This window comes from Parasteatoda tepidariorum, chromosome 9 (assembly GCF_043381705.1).
Source record: "Parasteatoda tepidariorum isolate YZ-2023 chromosome 9, CAS_Ptep_4.0, whole genome shotgun sequence".
NCBI classification, from domain to species: domain Eukaryota; kingdom Metazoa; phylum Arthropoda; class Arachnida; order Araneae; family Theridiidae; genus Parasteatoda; species Parasteatoda tepidariorum.
Window position 1 is genome coordinate 83,612,103 of NC_092212.1, and position 22,231 is coordinate 83,634,333.

The 22,231-nt window shown below is 28.6% G+C and overlaps 1 protein-coding gene across 2 annotated transcripts in view; it reads left to right on the forward strand.

The window, feature by feature from the left end:
• LOC107443005 (MIF4G domain-containing protein A) overlaps positions 1–22,231 on the forward strand; it is a 41,240-nt gene that overhangs the window by 13,953 nt on the left and 5,056 nt on the right. The window contains exons 1-6 of one of the 2 annotated variants that reach the window (XM_016056736.4): positions 8,435–8,644; positions 10,796–10,943; positions 13,170–13,275; positions 15,815–16,036; positions 16,256–16,374; positions 19,000–19,335. In XM_016056736.4, coding sequence (XP_015912222.1) covers positions 8,598–8,644; positions 10,796–10,943; positions 13,170–13,275; positions 15,815–16,036; positions 16,256–16,374; positions 19,000–19,335 — 978 coding nt within the window. In that variant the 5' untranslated portion in view covers positions 8,435–8,597. Of the gene's footprint in view, positions 1–8,434; positions 8,645–10,795; positions 10,944–13,169; positions 13,276–15,814; positions 16,037–16,255; positions 16,375–18,999; positions 19,336–22,231 lie in introns of those variants that run through there. The other variant, XM_016056737.3, reaches the window with a different exon arrangement.

The window sequence follows — 22,231 nt, forward strand, 5'->3', positions numbered from 1 at the left end:
TTTTTTATAAAAATAACAATAAGTAAAATAGATCACAAAAAGTAAAAATAACATGTAAAAACAGAAAATAAAATGAAATAAAAGGAAAAACATTAAAAAGGGGGCTATAAAGCGAGTAGCAAAATCAGATCAACTTACATGGTCGAAATATTTTTCAAGAATGATTTAAAAATGTTTTCGCAGAAAGATTGCCAGATTACAAAATATGAAAACAAAAGCGAATTATTATTTTATTAGTTTTTTTTTATATATATATATATATAAACTATTGTTTGTTATTTTCATTATTGTTTTGTTAATCGAATAAACCCTTCCAGGAGAGGGGGTAAGAAAGACGGTTCCAGACAAACTAAGTTTCCCTAAGTTTAAATTCCAAATGTAGTATTCTAAGAAAATATTTCTACTTTTACAAACATTGTGTGCTCATTCTTATTACTATTAAATCATATTTTTTTTGTGAATAAATAATTGATCAATTTATATTTCTTCATAAAATTAATTAATAGAATATTATGTAAATAAAAATTAATTTCTGGCAATTTTTTTAAATAAAATAGCATAAATTTAAGAGATGTTTAAGTTTACTTAACGCATAACACAGTAAAAGTGATACATTACTAAGTTGTGTTATTTAAAATATGTCAATTGAAATTATTAAAAATATGAAGATGTTGTTTCCATTATTGATTGATTGACAGATGAAGATTTTTTTTCCATTATTCGTCCGAAATGAATATTCTGTGTTGAGCAGTATAGGCTAAATACTGCTCAACACAAATAACAAACAACAAAATAATTCTAAAATTATTGCAAATGTTGCTCGCATACAATGCGTTAAAAAGTAAGATTTTATATTCAATTTCAAATAAAATAGCGTAGTTTTTAATTTTTAAACGAAAGAATTATGCAAAGTGTTTCAATTTAATTTACTGAATCTGCATTAAACTATGTTGACCACCGAAATTTTTTAAATAAATCAAACATACGCATGTAAGTAAAATAATGTTTTATTGAAATTTTGAAAACCAATATTTATATATTTAAATATGAATGCCTATACCGCTAAGAAAATTTTCTCAACTACTATACAAATTGACGATTATGCTAATGGGTAGCAAGTACGCAACACTAGAGAGATTTAGCGAAACGCGCTACGTTTCTCTCTAACTATAACGTCAATACTTTTTAAATTCCACCACGTATGCGTAAACATTTTGCAACAAATCGCAGTGTCGGCAAAGGGTAGAGACTTTGTCGGGATAGCCCGGTTGGTAGGGCACTAGGCCCATGTCCAAGACTTCGTGGATTCGATCCTCGCCGGCCGAAGACTCCCCGTGTAATAAATGTACTCCCCATGTGACTGATGCACGTTAAATCTGTCGGGTTAAAAATTCCTCCATGATCCCATAACAAATCATACCTCTGGGAGTTCTGATCCAGGAGTTTCCTTGTCTTCTGGGTTGGTACAAAATTACAAGGCTACGGAGTTGAACATTAGTAGTCGTGAACCCGAAATTCGGGTTGGCTGTTCAACTACGGTTATGAAATAAAGGGTAGCGAATATGAAAAGCGTTACGATTTACGCCAGACAAACTCTGTGAAAAATCTCTCTATTTTGTGTTGGTGTAAAAAGAGCTTTGGTGAAAATATAGATGTGATATTTGTGAAAATAATAATATTTTCTAGTTTCGGCTACCTCATTTATGTAAAAAAAAAAAAAAATCACAGTTGTTTAGTTTCAGACGTGAGATCGAAATGTAGATGGAATCACATCTCGATATAACGATTACAGCATATTAAGAAAAATCCGCTTATTGCGAACGAGACTCTGCCAAAATGCTAATACAGTAAGCACACTCTCGATATCTCGAAAACCTTGTTGTGTAAAAAAAATATATTATATGTAAATATATTTTCCCCCTTTGCATTATATATCCACTTAATATTAATTTAAATTTCTATGTCGAAACGTTTCTTCTTAAAACCTTATTATGTAGAATTTTTTTCGAAATAGAAATTGAATTTTTTCCGAAAAATCATAAAGCTAGTTTATTTGTAAATACATATTTACTATACTTACATATTTAATAGTAGTTATTCTCATGACTCTATTTTTTAGAGAACTATTGTAGGAATATGTTTTTCTACTCTTTGTAACATATTTAGTTCTGAACTTGTAATCTCGAAAACTCGCCATCTCGACATATTTTTAGTGTCTCTTCTATTTTGAGATATCGAGAGTGTAGTATTAAATACACAAGAATGCACAGGGTTTGATCAAAATAATGGAAAAACTTCTATACTACTAACTCTATGTAAACAATTCCCCTATGTAAACAAAGAACCCTAATGATATTGGAATTGATACTGTATTTACCAAATAAATAGCACTAATCAGCAAATTTTCCCCTACCGATTACACTCACTTTTTAATTTTCAAATGTACCCAAGAACACCACTTTTTAGTTTTCAAATGTATCCAAGAACCCTAATTTTCAAATGTACTTAAGAACGCCACTTTTTAATTTACAAATGTACCCAAGAACCCTAATTATATTGGAATTGATACTCTTTCCAGCAAATAAATAGCACTAATCAGCCAATTTTTCCCAACCCATTCCCACCTCTTTTTAATTTTCAAATGTACCCAAGAACCCTAATTATATTAGAATTGATACTCTTTCCAGCAAATAAATAGCACTAAACAGCCAATTTTTCCCAACCCATTCCCACCTCTTTTTAATTTTCAAATGTACTCAAAAACACTAATTATATTGGAATTGATACTGTTTCCAGCAAATAAATAGCACTAATCNATTGGAATGATATTGGAATATGGAATTGGATAATGATATTGGAATTGATACTGTATTTAGCAAATAAATAGCACTAATCAGCAAATTTTCCCAACCGATTACTCCCACTTTTTAATTTTCAAATATACCCAAGAACACCACTTTTTAGTTTTCAAATGTATCCAAGAACCCTTATTTTCAAATGTACTTAAGAACGCCACTTTTTAATTTTCAACCCCATTTTTCCATGAACCCTAATTATATTGGAATTGATACTGTTTTCAGTTAATAAATAGCACTAATCACTAAATTTTCTCTAAACCATCCTCTAGAGTTTCAGAGAAGTATCTCTATCCATCTCCTTGTACTCATTGAAAGCTTAACAAGTGCAAATGTGTAGGTTAAGTGTAGGTTAATTATAATTGCGGCACACTTGTTGCATTTCTACTTCCAGACCTGATGAACTACATACTTAACTTCTCACACACATTTCTTTAGTTCAATGAACTTTGCTTAATTGTCCACAAGCGAGAAAGAATAATAAAAAGATAACTGAATTAATGGAGATGGAGTGAACATGAAATTACAGAGTATTGTGTTATTCAATCTGAGTGTAAATGTTATGGTCAACCGGAAATGTATGAATAGTTAAGATTAAAACGAAGAAAGAAACTGAGCCGGAGGATTTTTTTTTTCTTTCTATTCATGCATCCTTAGGTGGTTGTTATTTTATGATTCATTTAGAAATTATCTTTGAAAATGTCATTAGATACATCATTTTCTAATTTTTTTTAAGCACATCAAAAGCAATTAAACCATAAAGTCAAAGTCAAAACCCATTGGAGGTCAATATTCTGATTTCGAAAGAAAAAAAAAACATAGTTTTTTTTTTCGAGATTTGTATTTTATTCTTGATTTTAAAAAAAATTAAAAAGTTTGTGTCCACCGCAATATATAATTAACATCTTTATATACATCTGAAATGAATCAATTGACTGTGATAGTACACGCAGCCCATTGGCAGCCTTTCTTTATTGGATGGTATAGTTGGTATAGTATGGTTGATGTAAATATTACACAGTCACCAGAAAAAAAAATCTCTTATAACTTATAAGCAGTTGAACGGATTTTCATTTTGTAACGTGTTATATAGCAAAATCTTAGAGGAATTTCTAAAATTATACCTATAACAGTTTACTGTAACAGCGGTGGAATATGCCTATTTGGACACAAAAAAAAGAAGAAGAAAGCACTTTTTCTGAAGTAACGTATAATTTTATTTTATTGCATTCGGTTTAGCTCGCAAAAATAACCTCAAATATCAAATTTCACAAAATTCGGACAATTAAAGGGCCTAGGGGCCGTTCAAAAAGTACGTACATCCCGAAGGGGGGGGAGGGGTTTCGCTATTTTGTACGGTTTTGTACGATGGGGAGGGGGGGTGGTATTATACAAAGTACGTACACTATAAGCATACACCAAATTTAAATTTGACTTTTTCCTACACACTCCTTAAATGAATATTTAATTTTATTTAAAACAGAATTATTTTAATTTTTATGAAAAAGGGGGGTAGACTAATAAAATGTACGTACTCTAAGGGGGGGAGGAGTAAGACCATATGTACGGTAACGTACGAAGGGGGGGGAGGGGTTTAAAATTTCTCCATTTTTGTGTACGTACTTTTTGAACGGCCCCCTACGCAGACAAATGAAGAGAGAATTGGCGTAAAAAAATGGAATGTCGCCAATATTATTCACGTGATCAAAAGTCGCTTGTGAATCGTGCTGCCTGTAGGTAATTCATTGCGTAAATTTACTTCGTTCAGTGAAGTAAATGTGACCCCAAATTTAAAGAAATAAATAAAAAGCGGTAGCAAGATATTCTAAGTTATTCATTGCGTAAATTTGTCAACTCCAACGGGTAAATAAATCTGACCCCAAATTAATAAAATAAATAAATAGTGATAGCAAGAATTTTTACGTTATTCATTACGGAATACTATCGATTCACGCTATGAAGTAAATCTAACCCCAGATTAATAACATAAATAAAAAAAGTGGTAAGATTTCTTTCCTTTAAAAAAAAAAAAAAAAAAAAACTGGAAAAAAGTTTTTTTTTCTGCTGTCTGAATTTAAATGGGCGGAACAATTTTGCCTTACAATTTACATAACATTTAATTCCCTAGATAATTCTTAGATTTAAATATGTTCTTTTAAATCGTACGAATTAAAAATTGATTATTGAAATTTTTTTTCTGTTAAGAAAATTGCTCTCATAAACAGAAATTAAACGATACATAAGCGGAGAGATACACCAGAAGTTTTTTTAAATTTTTTTCGGTTTTAGGAAGTTTGTTATTGTTTATATTCAGTCAGCCATTCATATGTGTTGTAAAAAAAATTACGTTTGGCTTTGTTAGTAAAGTAATTTTTGTTTTTGAATCAAGGCGATATCTCTTACACAATATTTAGCGCACACAATCTGTGTAGAAAGCTGAAAGTTGAGACAAAATTATGATTATAAAAGAAAATATATTGTCTTGAATTATGTGCTTTCAAAATGTCTTAAAAAACTAGGTTTATAAATTATGCAATTGTTAATCACAAGTACAGTATTATAACATTTTTAATATCTACAGGTACTAACTATAAAACAAGGTCAAATTAATAAAATTAAAGAAATATTTTTGCGTAGGTTTTTTTTGTTGTTGTGTAGGCTCATAATATAAACATTGGTTAAGTATCATTGATGTTTTTCAAGGGCGCAATTTTGTTATTTCAATTTCCCAATATTTAACCCACACGTTATTCCAGAAAAATAAAAGTATGCCTTAAGTCTCTTATTTATTTATTATTTCAATATCAATTTAAAAATTAATTTAAAAATTTTATCTATTTTGTATTTTCTTTTGTTATTAGTGTAATAAATTAAATTAAAGCAAGTTAAATTGTAGGTCAATGTTTTTTTTTGACGTATGCAAGAGAACTTGTTATTTGATGATAACATTAACAGATTTGTGCAATTAAAGCTTTTAGAAATGGTGCCATTTCTACCTATTAGTGAGGTGACAGCATNGCAATACTTTTAGATATAAGTTTTATTTACTGCGCATGAGCTGCAAGTAAATTGAACTCATAATATAAGTTACAAATATATAGAAAACATGGAAAATCATAAAGATTAGTGAAAAGTGAAGAAAAAAATTATTCAAATAAATTATTTTTAAAAAATATTTTAAAAAAAACATTAAAAAATATATTTAAAAGCCAGAAAAAAAATTTCTTAATTATTCTTTGCTTTCTGACTTTTTAATATATGTATTTTTAATTTTATTAAAATATTTTATTTTAATAATTTTTCTTCTTCTCTTTTCATTAATTTTTATTTTTTTCTATGTTTTCTCTATATTCTTTTTTCTAACTTATATATATATACTCGATGCAAATTTTTCTCGGGCAAAATAAAACCATTTTTAGAAGCTTCGAGTATATTCTTTCAAATTGTGCGGACAGGTTTCCATGTAAAATATTCCAAAACATATGCTTATGAAAGAAAGATTGTCTGCATAGAGTTATTTTAGAAGTGTTTCTATAATTCGTGATTAGAAGTGTTTTCATAATTGGGTCGGTGACCAATTTGATCAGCCAGCTTAGGGACTGAAGGGGCACAGTATCGGTCCTCGTTAAACTGTTCTACCGACCTTTGTAGCAGGTCTTTGGATTATCAAAGCAAAGGATCTATTCTCACTGCAGACAAGGGATTAAAATTTTTGGGAGGGGGAAATTTCTATTTTGCCGAATGAAATTTTGAATTTGACAAAGCCATGAATAAGCTTCTGCAATTATCCTTAAATATATAATAAAGAAGCAGCAGCAAACATATAATAAAGAACCTTAAAAAAAGCATTAGTTATAACGCTACCAATCGAAAATACTTCTTAAAAAAGTGCAAGTGTTGGCAGGTACGAAATAATTAAGATAAGTGTACTGCGCTGTGTACAATATAATATCAATAAACAAGTCTTTTTTTAAAGTGTAATATATAATAAGACCGAGATTACTAAGAGCTAAGAAAATCGATTTACTATAACTAAAATCAAATTATTATGGTGGTAAAGCCAATAGAACTTTTAACAATTTCAATTATTTATAATTCGAAAAACGAACAGTGCGATATTTATTTCACCTATGTGATTGAATATTGAATAAAAGAAATACATTTATACATTTATACATAAATACATTTATACATTTATTAAAGAATACATTTATTTGTCAAATTCGATTAAGTGAAACAAAAAACCGTAATTTTTAAAAAATAGAGTAGGATGTAATTCCTTTGCTTCAATAAAAAAATAAAATCTTATTTTCGCTAACATTTTTGCAACATATTAGTTTTTTTCAACTAGTATATTACTAATTTAACGATTTAAATAAATTAATTCGCAGCTAAGATAAAGATTTAATTTTTCACTGCATAAATAATTTGGTAATCGGAAAATCTTGACAAATACCCAATAGAGAGAGTATATATATATTTTTTATCCTCTTTTATTATAAAATTGTAAAACATTATAATTTTATCGTGAATAATTTTGATCTAAGAAACAGTCAATGACAACTATTGAGCCTTGATGGCTCGAGGATAAAGCTGTCATCTTTCAATGAAGTGAACTGGGTTCGAATCTCAGCGATGGCTGGTCGATACGAATTCCGCATCGAGCTGGCACCGACCACAGTGCTGACGTAAAATCTCCTCAGTGGTAGACGGATCGTGGGTTAGAGTTCCCTTGCCGTTAAGCTAACAGTGGGAACTTTTCATGCATTTCCTCTTCATGTAATTCAAAGGCATCTTAGTTCCATCAAAATGCCTTCCACGAAGGCAAATTTCTCCCTATACTTGATCCAAGAGTTCCCCCGTCTTCTGACTGGGGTTCAAAATTATTATGTAACGGAGTTGAACATTAGTGGTGTAAATCTAAAGATTGGGTCTGCTATTCAACGACGGATATAAAATAAAGGATAGAGAATAAGAAAAGCGTTACGATTCATTCTTAACATGATTTAAATTAATCTTAACATGAAAAATATAAGGAAAATACAGGAGTATCAGCGATGGGTCACTTCAGAGCTTGCTAAGTTCTAAACATTCAAATAGAATAAAATTTGTAAAATTTGGTTGCATGATATTTTGTATCGAATTTCATAGATTGAAACTTTAGTTGAAAACAACTAAAGAGACTAAATTATATTATAAATACAAATTAGAGTAATTATAAAAGCCTTGTTACGAACAATACAATCTATTCAAAATAGACTTGTTAAATGAACCTGTAAATAAAATGCTTAACCAAAGAAATTTAAAATATGATACAATAAATATGTTAGTACTCATGAAAGAGAATATCACGAAATTTTACGAAGCTCTGATCAGGCTGATAAGAACAAGCTAATATCCTCTAATATTAATAACTGAGAAAAAAATATAAATTTAAAAAAATTATGTATCCTTTGCCACGATTAATTAAACTTTTCGCAAAATTTTTAACTGAAAAACGAAAAAAAAAACTTTAACAACGGAGCACGATTCTACGGCTGTTTATTTATCTGTGCGATAAAATATTGACGAATTAGGATAATCTCTACTTTGACTGAAATAGGCGGCTGAAAACGCCTCAATGATGTCAATTTATTAAACGTGGTTTTTGTTCTATTCGTATTTTGAACTAAACAAACTCACGTTTTATGTGATAGATACTACAATGCTTTTAAATTAATATTATATTCTGATAAAATTAATATGGCATTAATTGGAGACGGATCTCGTGGACGACTGGGTGCTTTAGGGTTATTATCTAATTGTGTTTATTTATGTTTTCAACTTTTTCTTGAAAAGTTTGATTTCATATGTAATGTACAAAATAATACCTACTTTTCTCTATTTTTTTATATTTTAAACTATTGAAGTTTCTTGATTGTTAAAGTCTATCCTTGTCATGTGTAATGTAAAAAAAAGAATAACAAAATTTTTCGTATTCTAAAGTTTTATTTATAAAGTTCCTGATGAAAAACAATTAGAAAATGCTTTATTTCCCTCTTGTAAAATTGTTGGTATTGTAATAATACAATTTTATCTTTAGTTGAACAATTAAGTTCGTTTTTGTTGAAGCATTTTTATAAAAAGGGGAAATTGAGATATTTTTAAATGTGCCAAAAATAATTATGTACCATTCGAATTCCATAAACGTGATAAATTAACTCCAGTTCGTACTGTTTTTATTAACAGATAGTGGGCCGTATAGTGGGATCGTATGAAAATAAATTTTCAATATCGTGGAAATGTATAAAAAATGTCACTGATTTTGATATGTAAGTAGCTTGATTCTATAATTTTTTTAGAAATTTCTATCACATGGTGCGTAGCATTTTTAAAAAGCGCTTAAAGGTGCTTATTATTGATTTTCGTTTTTTAAAAGCCCTTAAAGGTGCTTTTTTCATGGCGTGTTTTTAAAAAGTGCATAATTTTTCCTTTTTCGAAAATGAGATTTTTTTCTTTACTGTGTCGATTTCCGGTGCATATTATGTAAAAGCGTGGTTTTCATTTTGTTTTATTAAACTTCTTCACAAATCATTCAACCACAATCCATTTCGGCATACCGTCAGCCTGCAACGTATGATAGCATCCCAATCATGTTACATGTTTGATGAAATATTTGCGAGTCCGTATGAGCTTTTACTGAGCTGGGTTCGGTGAGATTCTTGCACTCTCATGTGCAACTCTGCTGCATTTTGCAAGATATTCTCAACTTCAGACTTCATTTTCCACCTTCTGAAATCGAATCGAAAAATCTCGATCTTTTTTATTGTGGCTAAATCAAAAAAAGAATTCTTTGTCAGAAACTAGTTACTTTATCATGATCATGTAAAGTCTTTGAAAAGTATTCTGCATTTTGGTAATGCATATAGTGCATAAAGATATTTTTGAGTGCTTAAAAAGTACTTTAAAGGTGCTTATTTTCTGTTGAGATATTTGGCTACGCACCTGTATCACGTTTAAGTCAGCCGAGCGGAAGTGAGAGAATATTCCCAAATCATAATCTGTTCTTTCTGGCGTCAAGCTAGTTTTCTACTTGCAAATATAAAAAAAAAAAAATGCATGTAAAGGTTTGTCTGGGAAAGGCTATGAGTTATACCCTAGTTGTTGGACCCTTTCTGTGATATTATTTTTTAGTTTCTCTCGCAACGCTGTTGGAAGTTGACAAGGTTTCAATTATTCTGTTTCAGATCACGATATGGAAATCTTCCTTTCCTAAAAGCGAAAAAAAGTCACACAAAAATGTAGACCTTTGCCAACTTTTTCTTTTCTGACATTCCTTTATAATTTTATATTATTATATTTATGCTGTTCATTTGTCTTTTCCATTTCTTTTCATCATTCCATGAGTTTTAATTATTCTTAAATTGAAAAAATATTTTGATTGAAATATCTCCCTCTCATTTGTATTAAAATTTGTATTGATTCAATAAATAAGAAACAAATGCTTATTTTAGGACAGCTAATTTAAATTGCTGCTATAAATTGTATTCTGCTAAATAATGACATTAATGTAAAGATTGTTGAATTATGACATTTTAATATATACTAACAATTAAAGAGGTAAGTTAACTTTTACAAGCATGCATATTTAAGATCTTTAGTTATTATACTTTCGTATCATATTCACATATTTATGAACAAAAGTTTTTGTAGTATTTTAAGAATGAGTAAAGTTTTTTAGTATTCTTCATTAAAATATTAATCAATACTCTTTGATGGTTTCATTACTTTTGATTTGGGGCTTAACATCTCATTTTTGCTATTGTTTTAAATAAACTAAAATAACCTACTTTGAACCAAAACACTGTTTTTTTTTACTTCCCAGATTGCTTGGACAAATTGCATTTTGGCTAGATGATTTGACTCAGAATGGCCCATAATAGAATGTCTTGTATTTTTAGGAATCTAGAACGTTCGCTGCCTACGATTCGAACACCGAGCCCATACCTTTTCGACGACGAACACTCGATAATGACTGGCCGACAAGATATATCACCAGTTGTTTCTGTTAAAGCTGAAAATATTCAAAAAGATCTACAATCATATCAGGTATTATAATTATTTATTCATTTTATCAGATCTTATTTATCTCATTTATACCCAAGGGAAGCTTATTATAATATATTCGATTTTCGTTATAGTGATCATTGTTAGTTCAAACAAAAATGGGCATTATAACGTGAGGTCGCTAAATCATATGCAGGGGTCTGTCCAGGGTATATTTACTACCGTTTAACGGTCCCTTCACAAATTACACTCAACTTTAGGAAATACAGTTTCACAAAATACTTTTAATAAAACAATTTCTCATGCAAACCCTGTTCTCGTTGCAATCTTGGGAAAAGAGGAGCTGCTTTGCTAGATATCTTTTGCGAAAAGGTAGCACATGTTAAGTCAGAAAGTGCAATGTGGTAAACCTAACCGGTTGCTCATGCCATATCAAATCGAGTTTTTTTTTTAGCTGAGTTTTTTAAAATGGAGCAATGAGAGCCTCCCTCTGTAAACTTTACAGGGAGTTAAAATTGGAACATTATTTTAAACATTTGAGCATTATCTTAAGCACTTTTGTGAAATTATTCTAAGAGACCTTTATTTTTAATGGAAATTTTTTTTTTCTGTATGACCTAGTCGAAAATGTTCTCATAATAAAAATAATTTTTAGTGCTAGTACTGTTAAAGGCATGTTTTTATTAAATTCAGGTTAAAATTTAAGTATGGACAATAAATTTTATGGAATTTTAAATTTGGATGCAATTTTACAATAGCAAAATTATCTTTTTTATATGGGGAAAAATATACAGAAATTTACCTGTCATTTTTATTTGAAGTGACAATTTTTGAAAATATATTTTTACTTGACCATATTTTTGTGTTGATTTTTTAATATAATTTTTAATTTTCACAAAATAGGTACTTCTCAAAAAAAACTTAGACAGACCTTTGATATGTTTATACATAATTTTAGTTAAATTTTAATTTTACTACCATTGGGGAAAATCACCTTCAGCATGATTAAAAGGAGGCAGTTATGCTATATAGATATTTTTCTTGTGAAAAAAGCAGCTTTTAAAAAATTGGTCGCATTTCCCTAAAAAGTCTTTTTTTTAGAAAAATTTGGTCTTCGAGTCCCTTTTTTTAAAGTTTAAAGTTGCTAAACACCCTGTATAATGAAAGGGTTATACTTCTTATTAAGGAGCGTGGACTGTGTTATTATTTAATATTAATTTTCCTCAAATGTAAAAATGTTTTTAAGATGATGAAAATTTTACACATTTAACAATTTAATTGTTTAATTTTTTTTCTAGAAGATTTCTTTTACAGGTTGCTAATTTGTGAGACAGTGTTAGTTTTAAAATTTGTTTGCAAAGAAAGTATACGCCTGTAAAATTTCCTATTGAGAGAAATTCAAACTTGAATTAAAGAGCATGATAGAAAACATTTGGGATAAAACTTAATTGCAATAGTGACCTCTGGGTCAAGATATGACCCCTCAAAGTTGTAATAAATTTTTTATTATACGTCTAATTAAGTTTTTATTAAAAAAAAACTAAGGTTGGTGTGTTTTTGTTGCCAAAGGGTTTTGACTTCCTATTCAAATCTGTAAGGCCTACTCCTGATAATGACAGTATTTAACATTTCAGCATTAGTTTGAATTTTTATAGGAACATTTAAAATTTTCTTTTTCTGTTATGAATATTTGTTAAATACTTTCATAAGTCAGTTAATATAAAAGTAAAAAGTTTTAACTTGGCTGTAACAATATTTTTTTAAAAAAAATTTAAATATTAAGAAATAAGAGATTGAATATTGTCCTTAGTTTCAAAAGAACTGTCATCCTCTCAGCTATGAGTCAGATGTCTTACCCATTCGACCACGAATGCAGATTCTTCAAGTGGTCAAATCTTGACTCCACAGTTACTCCATGTTCTTCAATTTTAGCTTTGTTTCATTCTAATAAAGATTTTACAGATGCATACTATCTTTGTTAAAAGTGTTAGAGGATTTTTAAAGAAGAACAAACTTATCATTTAATATTGAACGTGTAATAAAATCTGACATTTCTGGTTCGCTTCACAGACAACATTAAAACTTAAGTTATCCAACTCTTCTTTTATTTTTTTAAGAAACTAAAAATGTAGCAATTTTTTTAAAATAATTTAATGTGTTTTTCAAGAAACAAATTAATCTCAGACATTTCTTACTTGGATTACACAAGTTCTTCATAAAAGTCATAATTTGGTAAGCATACATTAATGTGAATTTTATTATTTTTAGGGACGAGATGATATGACACGTAGACAAGAGCTTATTAAACAAACAAAAAGAGCAGCAATTTCGCAGAAGCAGCCTCGTCCTCCATTGGAACTATATCGCCCGCCAAGTATGTCTTTTATAAGACTGTGAAAGAATGTTCTTAATATGCGCCCAAAAAAATCTGTGGAATTTTTTTTAATAATTTTAATTTTTGCTTACTTGTATAAATAATATTTTCTAGTGCTTTTTGCATGTTTTTTTTTTTAAATTTATTTTTTTATAATTAATGTTATAAATTGTTTTGGGCACAATTTTGGAGACTTTCAGGATTAAACCGAGAATCGAAAGTTAAAGTGAAAGTTAAGTTAATGGAAAGTCAATGCAATTTCACTGAAGCAGATAATATAACTTGTGTTGAATGAGCCGAAACTACGAAACAAATGTTAGTTTGAAATGCATAGCTGCCAACAACTACGGATTCCTTGTAGCATTTCATGATTAGATTTAAAATGGTTATGAATCTTAAAATTATTGAATCTAAAAATTATTGAATCTAAAAATTATTGAATCTAAAAATTATTGAATCTATAATTATTTACTACAATGTTGAAATCTCTGAAGCAATCCAAAATTGAAAATATTTTGTTGTTTATTCTAGTACTCATAATACTTCCAGTTCTTACCCTCTGTAAGTAAAATATTTTTAAGTGTCTGTTTTTGTGTTTAAAAGTAATTTGCATCAAAAAATATTTTAAAATATTTAAATTTTGGTCTGTTTCAGATATTAATTGCTATTTTTTGTAGGTAAGTTAAATGATATGTGAAATTATCTATATAACACAAAATTCAATATGACACATTGCCTCACGCTTTAAGATTCCCGTTATAAATATCTATTGTATTATCGATATTTTATGTTATAAGAAACTCATATTAATGTTATTCAAACGAAGTCAGATTTTTTTTCGAATATATAATGACTACTATTTTAAAAAGTAATGTGTATCAACGCTCGTCATGCTTCAAATAAATACTACTAATTCAAATGGTTTGAAATTTCGTATGCTGGTTCATACTTTTATTAAACTTATTACAGTTAAATTCTTTATTGTAATTTTATTTTTTGTCGAATAACATTGTTGTATACTATTTATGAATAGAATATCATCAGGGCTCAAAGTTGTCCTTAAATTCCTTAATATCCTTTAAGAAAAAAAAGAAAACAAACTAAAATGTCCTTAATTGTTAAAAATTTCAATATGTGTCCTGGAATTTTTAAGATTTTTCCAAGTTTTTGTTGAAGTTAACAGGAAGAAAAAATATTATTTATCTAGAAAATAATTGAAGAAATTTCAAAATCAAAAATTATGTTACATGCCATGAAACAAGGTAAATAACAAAAGGAACGACAAAGTCTTCATAACCTGTCAAGTACGACATTAATCTACTTCAAGTATTAGAAGAGACAATTACCCTTGATTTGATATGGGAGAAATAATATAAAATGTTCTTATCTCTGTTCTCTCTCCTCATCACTATATCATACTCTACTGTTTTTATAAAGCTAATCCTCATATTTTGTTACTATTTACGATTTTCCATATTTAGGCTATTTTCTCTTCTTTTTATGTACATATATAAAAAAATTTGAGTGTTTTTTTAAAAATGTTTCTTTTTCAACTAAAGTGCAGACTACCAAACTTATTACCAATTGTATACCTGCGAATCCATGTTAGTATTACAAATTGTGCCAATTAGAGAATCAGCATTGTTAAATTGTCCTTAATTTTAGAGACAAATTTTGTCCTTAATTCTTATATTTTGGACTTCCAGTCCTGTATCAATATCTATCTATATCAGAGTTGGCAAGGTTTAGAACAGTGGATTAATCCACAATTTAAACCGTCATGTCCAAAACTGTCGAAAACCCTTTAATTCAAATTATGTCTCAATTTTTAAAAAATATTGTGAAAAATAAAAGGTTAATTTTTGAACAAGAAACAAAATGAAGACAAGTTTTTGTTTTATTAAAAAAGTTAATTATTATTTTTAATATTGCATTATTTATCCTTACGCAAAGCATAATTTATCAGTATTAAAAGCATATTTATTCATATTTAAAGGATTAGGTGTTCACATATGTTGTTCAATGATGTGTGGAGCTTCATAAGTTAAAAATCTTTTCCCTTTACATTATGCTATTTTCCTTTTAATAAGTTAAAACAAGCTGTATAAAAAGTATCAAATATTTAATAATCTATGTAATTATNTAAAGGATTAGGTATTCACTTATGTTGTTCAATGATGTGTGGAGCTTCAAAAGTTAAAAATCTTTTCCCTTTACATTATGCTATTTTCCTTTTAATAAGTTAAAACAAGTTGTATAAAAAGTATCAAATATTTATTAATCTATGTAATTATTATGTGTACAATGGTTACACATATAGAATTTTTACCTTTTACCAATTTACTCAAGGTTCAATGTTTTGGACAGTTTTAGACAGTAAAACCCAGGTGTACTGTCCAAAACCTGTTAAGGACGTTCAAAACCTCAATGAAAAAACAAAACATATTTTCCAATTTTAAAAAAGGAAAATATTTCCCTCTAGAATACTTTCTAAACTTTGTTAATAATTTGTCTAAAATTGCTGATGTTTTTTAATTAGAAATCGTGCAGAAGAATGGAACAAAAGTACATTTTGCTGATGATAATCAATTGAAGAGAAGTCCTCCGCCATCTATGACTGCCCTTCCACTAGAACTTAAAAGTGCCTTAAAACGATCAAAAAGTTTCACTGCTGATGAATCCAGGGAACTTGAGAAGACTGGATTTCACAGGGAAGCTTTTCCTCTAGAATACCAGGGTCTTATAAGACAAGCAGTGCTTGGTAATTACTTTTTTTTAATGATTTATTAATTCTTCTTGATTTTATTTTGATCAGTTTTAATTTTTAAAGTGATACTTCTTATATGAACATATCTGCCAACTCTACTGGATTTTGACAGTTTTTACTGGTTTAATAAAAATTTTCCTGGTTTTTGTACATTTATATAAATGTTTTTCGTATTGATTTTCATTTCAATGAATTTGAAATAATTATTTTCAGATCCGAATTCTTTATCATATCAGAAACTTATGGAATTAGTTCGCTTGATTTGTAGTAAAGCAGTTGAAAGTCTTCAGTTTTCCGCTCCAGCAGCTCAACTTTGTTTCTCTATAATTGAAGTAGGTTCTTATTAACTGCATTGTTCAAACAATTGTTCATTTTATAATGGAGCTGTAATTTTTAACAATCTTTATGTATTTTTAATAATCTATATGTTAATAATACTTAAATATATTATTAATTTGTAGTTAGTACTTTATGGTATTTGAATTTTTTTGCGGGCTATTAATAGTATAATAAAGCCAACTAATTTCTGTGTGTGTGTGTATATATAGCACATTAAAGACAAAAAGGATACAAAGAAAAATGAAAAAAATTAATATGTTCTTATTTACTGCGCATAAGCTGCAAGTATATAGAACTCATAAAATAAGTTAAAAATTTATTTTTTTGTTTCCAGCTTTTTAATATATATTCTTTAAATTTTTTTAAAATAAAATGTTTTAATAATTTTTCTTCTTCTCGTTTCATTAATCTTTGATATTTTCCATGTTTTCTCTATATTTTTTGTTAGACAAATAATAGGAGTTAAAAGGTATGAGGTTCGATTTTCCGTCGTCGATCTCATGCANATAAATTTTTTGTTGTTGTTTTTAATCATTAGTTTTGATGGTTATTTATAATTGCTAATAAGTTTTTTGAATACAATGAATGCACTTTTTCGCCAAAGATTCCAATAAATAATTATGAGTAACAGCCAACTGACAGTGTTTAATTAAAGACAATGTTTAATTAAAGTACTAGTTTGCTAATCTATTGAATTATATTAGCTTGACATTTTATTAACTAACCATTTTACTTAGTTTGTGTAATAAATAGCTGTTATGGACACAGATCAATTTGACATTAACTGTGACAGTTATACTGTATTGCACAAATAATTTAAATTTTATCAGGTCATTTAGGAATTCAAAGTTTTCTTGAATAGAGTTATAGTATTGCCTTATTTCTTAATAGTTAATATACTATCTGCATAAAAGTAATTCAGTATTTACTTCCAATATGTAGTTATATTTACTATGAATGATTGTGAAGTTTTTTTTAAAATTTACCTCTAGGGAGTGATCCGTACTTAATTTCATAGAAATTTAAATTTCCGTATTAAGATCCAAATTTAAATTTATAGAAATAATTCATTTCAAAATTTAAATTCATAGAAACTGTTCTTTCACCAAGATTTATTTTAGAAATGTCTAAAAAAGTTTTATTTAGAGTAGTATTTTTGATTCTTTATCAAATTATTGCCTTTATTTTAAATACATAAAATATGGATTTTGCTGGAATTTAATTTCATTTTTCCTAAAAGCCTCCTATTATAAAACCAAGATCTACCTCTGGCTTATGAATAATTTATTTGTTATTAATAATTATTAGTATTTATTTTAAATATATTCTTGTATTCATTTTGAATGTTAACTTTTTTTCCTTTCTAATTGCTTCTTGGAAAAAATACAGAGGTATGTGTGAAGTTTTTTTCTCTCCTAAATCATTTATACATATTATGCAAACATTTTTAATAATTTAATTAAAAATAAAAAGTCTTAATTTAAAAAAAAGAAAAAATTTGATTTAGTATGTTTCTATTTTTTGGTACTGGATTATAATTTTAAGTTAGCATATAACCGTGAAGAACTAGAGGCCTATTGTACATAATCCACTCGTGACAACTATATCACTTATGACTTTCCAACATAAAGCATAAGAAGGTTTTAAAGAGGCACTAGACAGTAACAAAGATAATATAATTCATTTAACAAATGTAAAAATTTCAAGCTAAGCTAAGTTCTAAAGGCATAACAAAATACATTAATTCCATGAAATCAGTACATGGTATCCACAAGCAAGAAGAGGGCAAATAACACATTTTGTGTCGTACTTAAATTATTAGTCTAATTATTTCAGAAACGTGTCCACTTCCGCAGGAATTTTGATGTGAACTGATTGCCATTTGATTTGCTGATGTGAATCTGTCGAGTCTCAATGTCCTGTATGTTCCCATGACCAATCATACCTCTTGGGGTACTGATCCAGGAGTTTCCTTGTCTTCTGGATTGGTTCAAAATTACAAGACTACGAAGTAGAGCATTAGTAGTCGAAAACTCCAAAATTGGGTTGTCTGTTCAAAGATGGTTATAAAATATAAAATCAACCTTCTGTGCCATCAACAAGGTTCCAAGTTGCTGCATACACCTTTATGTTATTAATAATATCATTACCATTATTAAACAGCCGACCCAATTTATAGTTTACGGCTACCAATGTTCAACTCTGTAGCATTGTAATTTTGAACCTAATCCAGAAGACAAGGAAACTCCTAGATCAAGTATTGGGAGACGTTTGTCTGGAGGGCTTTTTCATGGAACTGACCCGCATTTGCATTACAGGGAGAGGAAAACCTCCCATGGTCAGCCTGGGGGCAGACTTTAATCCATGATCTACCTCTGCACCTGCTTCATCTCATTGTGAGGCGAGTGCTTTATCCCCTGAGCTAAGACCTCTCGCCAGGCACTTTTAGACACTCGACACACCAGGTAGTCGACAGATTTAACATGCATCAGATTAACATGCTTTTTGCAACAGATCTCACTATTTCAATTTAAATATACTTTTTTGAATGTTGTTTAGATAGTAAATAATTTCATATCTTGATTGTAATGTAGTTTTTTCTCTCTTGTTGTACGTAGAAGGAACACGATCACACGTTTTTAGAAAGCCTTCAAAACTGCTGCCGGGAATGGTACAATGAGCGAGATAAACTGTTGCGCTCTTCCTTCCTCACTCCTGTAGGCACCACCGTTTCTGGACTACGTCGCTGGACAGCTTACGTGTCGTTTCTTATCGAGCTTTACCGCCATGTCAAAAATCAACATTGCCAAATTATACAGCCTTCTGGTGGCAACCAGGTCATTGGTCCTCATCCTAATTCGCCAATGGGACATTTAGCTTTGACACTTCAAACACTTCTTTATGATTGTGCTAACATCATATTAAAGCCTCCATCCCTCAATAGTGAAGGAGAAGTAAGATTTTTGATAGTACTCTTATAGATGATTTTGATTTTTTTTTTTGAAAAGATATTTTGTGAAATTCTTAGTTGGGAAACTCTTAGTGAGTTGGAAATTCAGATGTATAGTGCGTAAAATAAAAATACTTACTACTATAAGCACATGGTGTGTAGCGTTTTTAAAAAGTACTTGAAGGGTGCTTATTTTCGTTTTTTAAAAGTCCTTATATATACTCCTTTCATTGGGTGTATTATTTAAAAAGTTCTTAATTTTCCTTTTTTGAAAATGAGATTTTTTTTTTACCATGCAGGTTTTCGCTTCGTGTTATTTAAGAGTGTGCTTTTCACTTCAATATTTTCGCAATTCAATCAACCGCAATCCATTTCTGCCTACCGTTTGTCCATAGCGTATCAAAGTGCCAATAATTTTACATGTTTGATGAAGTACTTGCGAGTGCGCGTCTACTGAGCTGAGTTCGGTGAGATTCTAACACACTCATGTGCAACTCTGCTGCAGTTTGCAAGATATTCTCAATTGCAGGTTTAATTTTCCACTCTCTGAAATCGAACGGAAAAATATCTCGATATTTTTATGGTGGCTAATATAATCAAGAAAAAAGCTCTTTGTCTGAAACTAGTTATTTTATAATGATTATGTAAAGTGTTTGCAAATTATTTTGCATTTTGTTGATCTAAATAGTGCTTAAAAATATTTTTGAGTACTTAAAAGGTAATTAAAAGGTGCTTATTTTTTGTTGAAAGTTCTGGTTAGGTCCCCTGGAGTAACTTATGATTTAATGAGCAGATCTTCACGTTCTGGAACTCAATCTTAATGGTTCTAGGAGGTGACTTTAAATACGCTAATTACTTTTTGCAGGCACTATTTTAAATTGTGAAATCTGACTTAACATACCTTTGACTTACCTTTGACTTAACATACCTTTGTTCAAACTACTTACCTCTGAATAAACATACCTTTTTTTCCACGGATTTGGATTTATGCCCCTGAAATATAAGGGCTAGCCGCAATCTGGGGAATATCGTCTAAGTAGTTTGGACCACTTAATGTTAATTTTACTTTTATCCTATTTCACCATAATTTGAGAACTTTTTAAGTGGATTTAAAAATATATCCTTAAAGTTATAAAATTTCTTTCTCTAAAGATAATTTCATGCAAAATATAATTTTTAGTAAATATTTATTATTTTATAATTTATTTAATAATAATCAAAAATATATTGAATTGTAAGGCAGAAAATTTTTTACATCATTTTAAGGAATGTAATTTTAATGACAAAATACAAAATTTGAGCGAAATCGGTCAAATAGCTTGTGTATTTTTAAAATTCGATTAGTGTCAAATAGCTTGTGTATTTTTAAAATTCGATTTCTACTGTTCGCTCAAATGTTCTATTTTGCCATTTAAAATTTCATTCTTTAAAATGAAGTAAGAAAATTACAATTAAAAATGTTTTTGATTATTATAATGTAAAATAATAAAAGATAATAAATCCATACCAAAGTTATATTTTGCATGGAATTATCTTTCACCAAATGAATTTTATAATTGTGTGCAAAAAGCTTTCAATTCTCTTAAAAAGTTCTTGAGATATGGTTAAATACACAAAAAGTAAAATTAACATTAATGGGTTTAAATTTTGGACTGCTCTCCTTATCAAACTATGGAGACCATATTTCTCAGACATCAGCTACTTCCTATATTTAGGAGTCAGATGTCCGAATCAGTCAAAAAAAGGTATGTTTATTCAGAGAATTTTGTGTCTAATGTCGTAACTTAAATAATTGTCTGCACTAATTAATTATCATATTTGAGCTTAAGCCCTTGAACTATTAAGATTGAGTTCAAGAACATTAAGATCCGATCATTAGATCAAAAGTTATTTTGTGTGGTTCGTTGATTTTCTGCACACTGTATAACCCTGCTGTCTAGATGTACAAGGGTTGAACAAAATAATTGAAGCACTTCTATGCTGAAATATTTTTTTCATATTTATCAAGAAATATTTAGAGAATTAGTTTAAAACTTCAGAAGCATTTTAATCATGTGCTCGACGTGATAATTCTATTGTCTTTTTTATAAATTTTTCAGCAGTTATCATTAATGATTTTTGCATATTTTTTAAAATCTCTATATTTTTACTACAATATTATTCATTATAACTCATGAATCTTAAAATGTTCATTTCATTAACCTCTTTTTGATGCATCTGATTTGTGAGATTTCGTTGTAAATACATGCGATTTTACTATCAATCTTTTTTCAGCTTTTTTTTTTTAAAATTTTGCTGTGAAAAAGGAGAAATATGTAATTTTTTTCAATATATATATTCTATGTTGATAATTTTTTTTTTTAAATTTTATAAATATTACTTTTGTTTACGAAAATGACAATCTTTTGTTTATTTTCTACATACAAAAAGAAAAATTCAGATAATTTCTTCTACTTGCAATCACATGCCTGATATGTATACATATATATATATATATCTACATTTTTTCATGGTAGGTTTAGTCTTTAGTAACTTTTGTTAAAAGTTTTTTTTTTATGTTACGAAAAATTAACTCAATAAAATATTAATGCTTTATTTTTATAGAGATGTATCTTAAATATCATAAAAAGAATCTTAATTTTTAATACTTTCGTTTATTTGAATTCATTTTTGTAAACTTCTTTTATTGACACAATTGATGGACGTATAAGCAATCTACTTTGCTTCAAGTTGTTTCTAGATATTTACCAACAAAGTTTTTTTTTCCAAGTTATGACAACTGACCTTTAATGATTACATTTTAACAAATTTGATTCAATTGATAAGGACTATCCTTGTCCAAAATTTATTGTTATTTTGTAACATTTGATTGCTGATTCAGAGTTGAGTATTGGATTGTC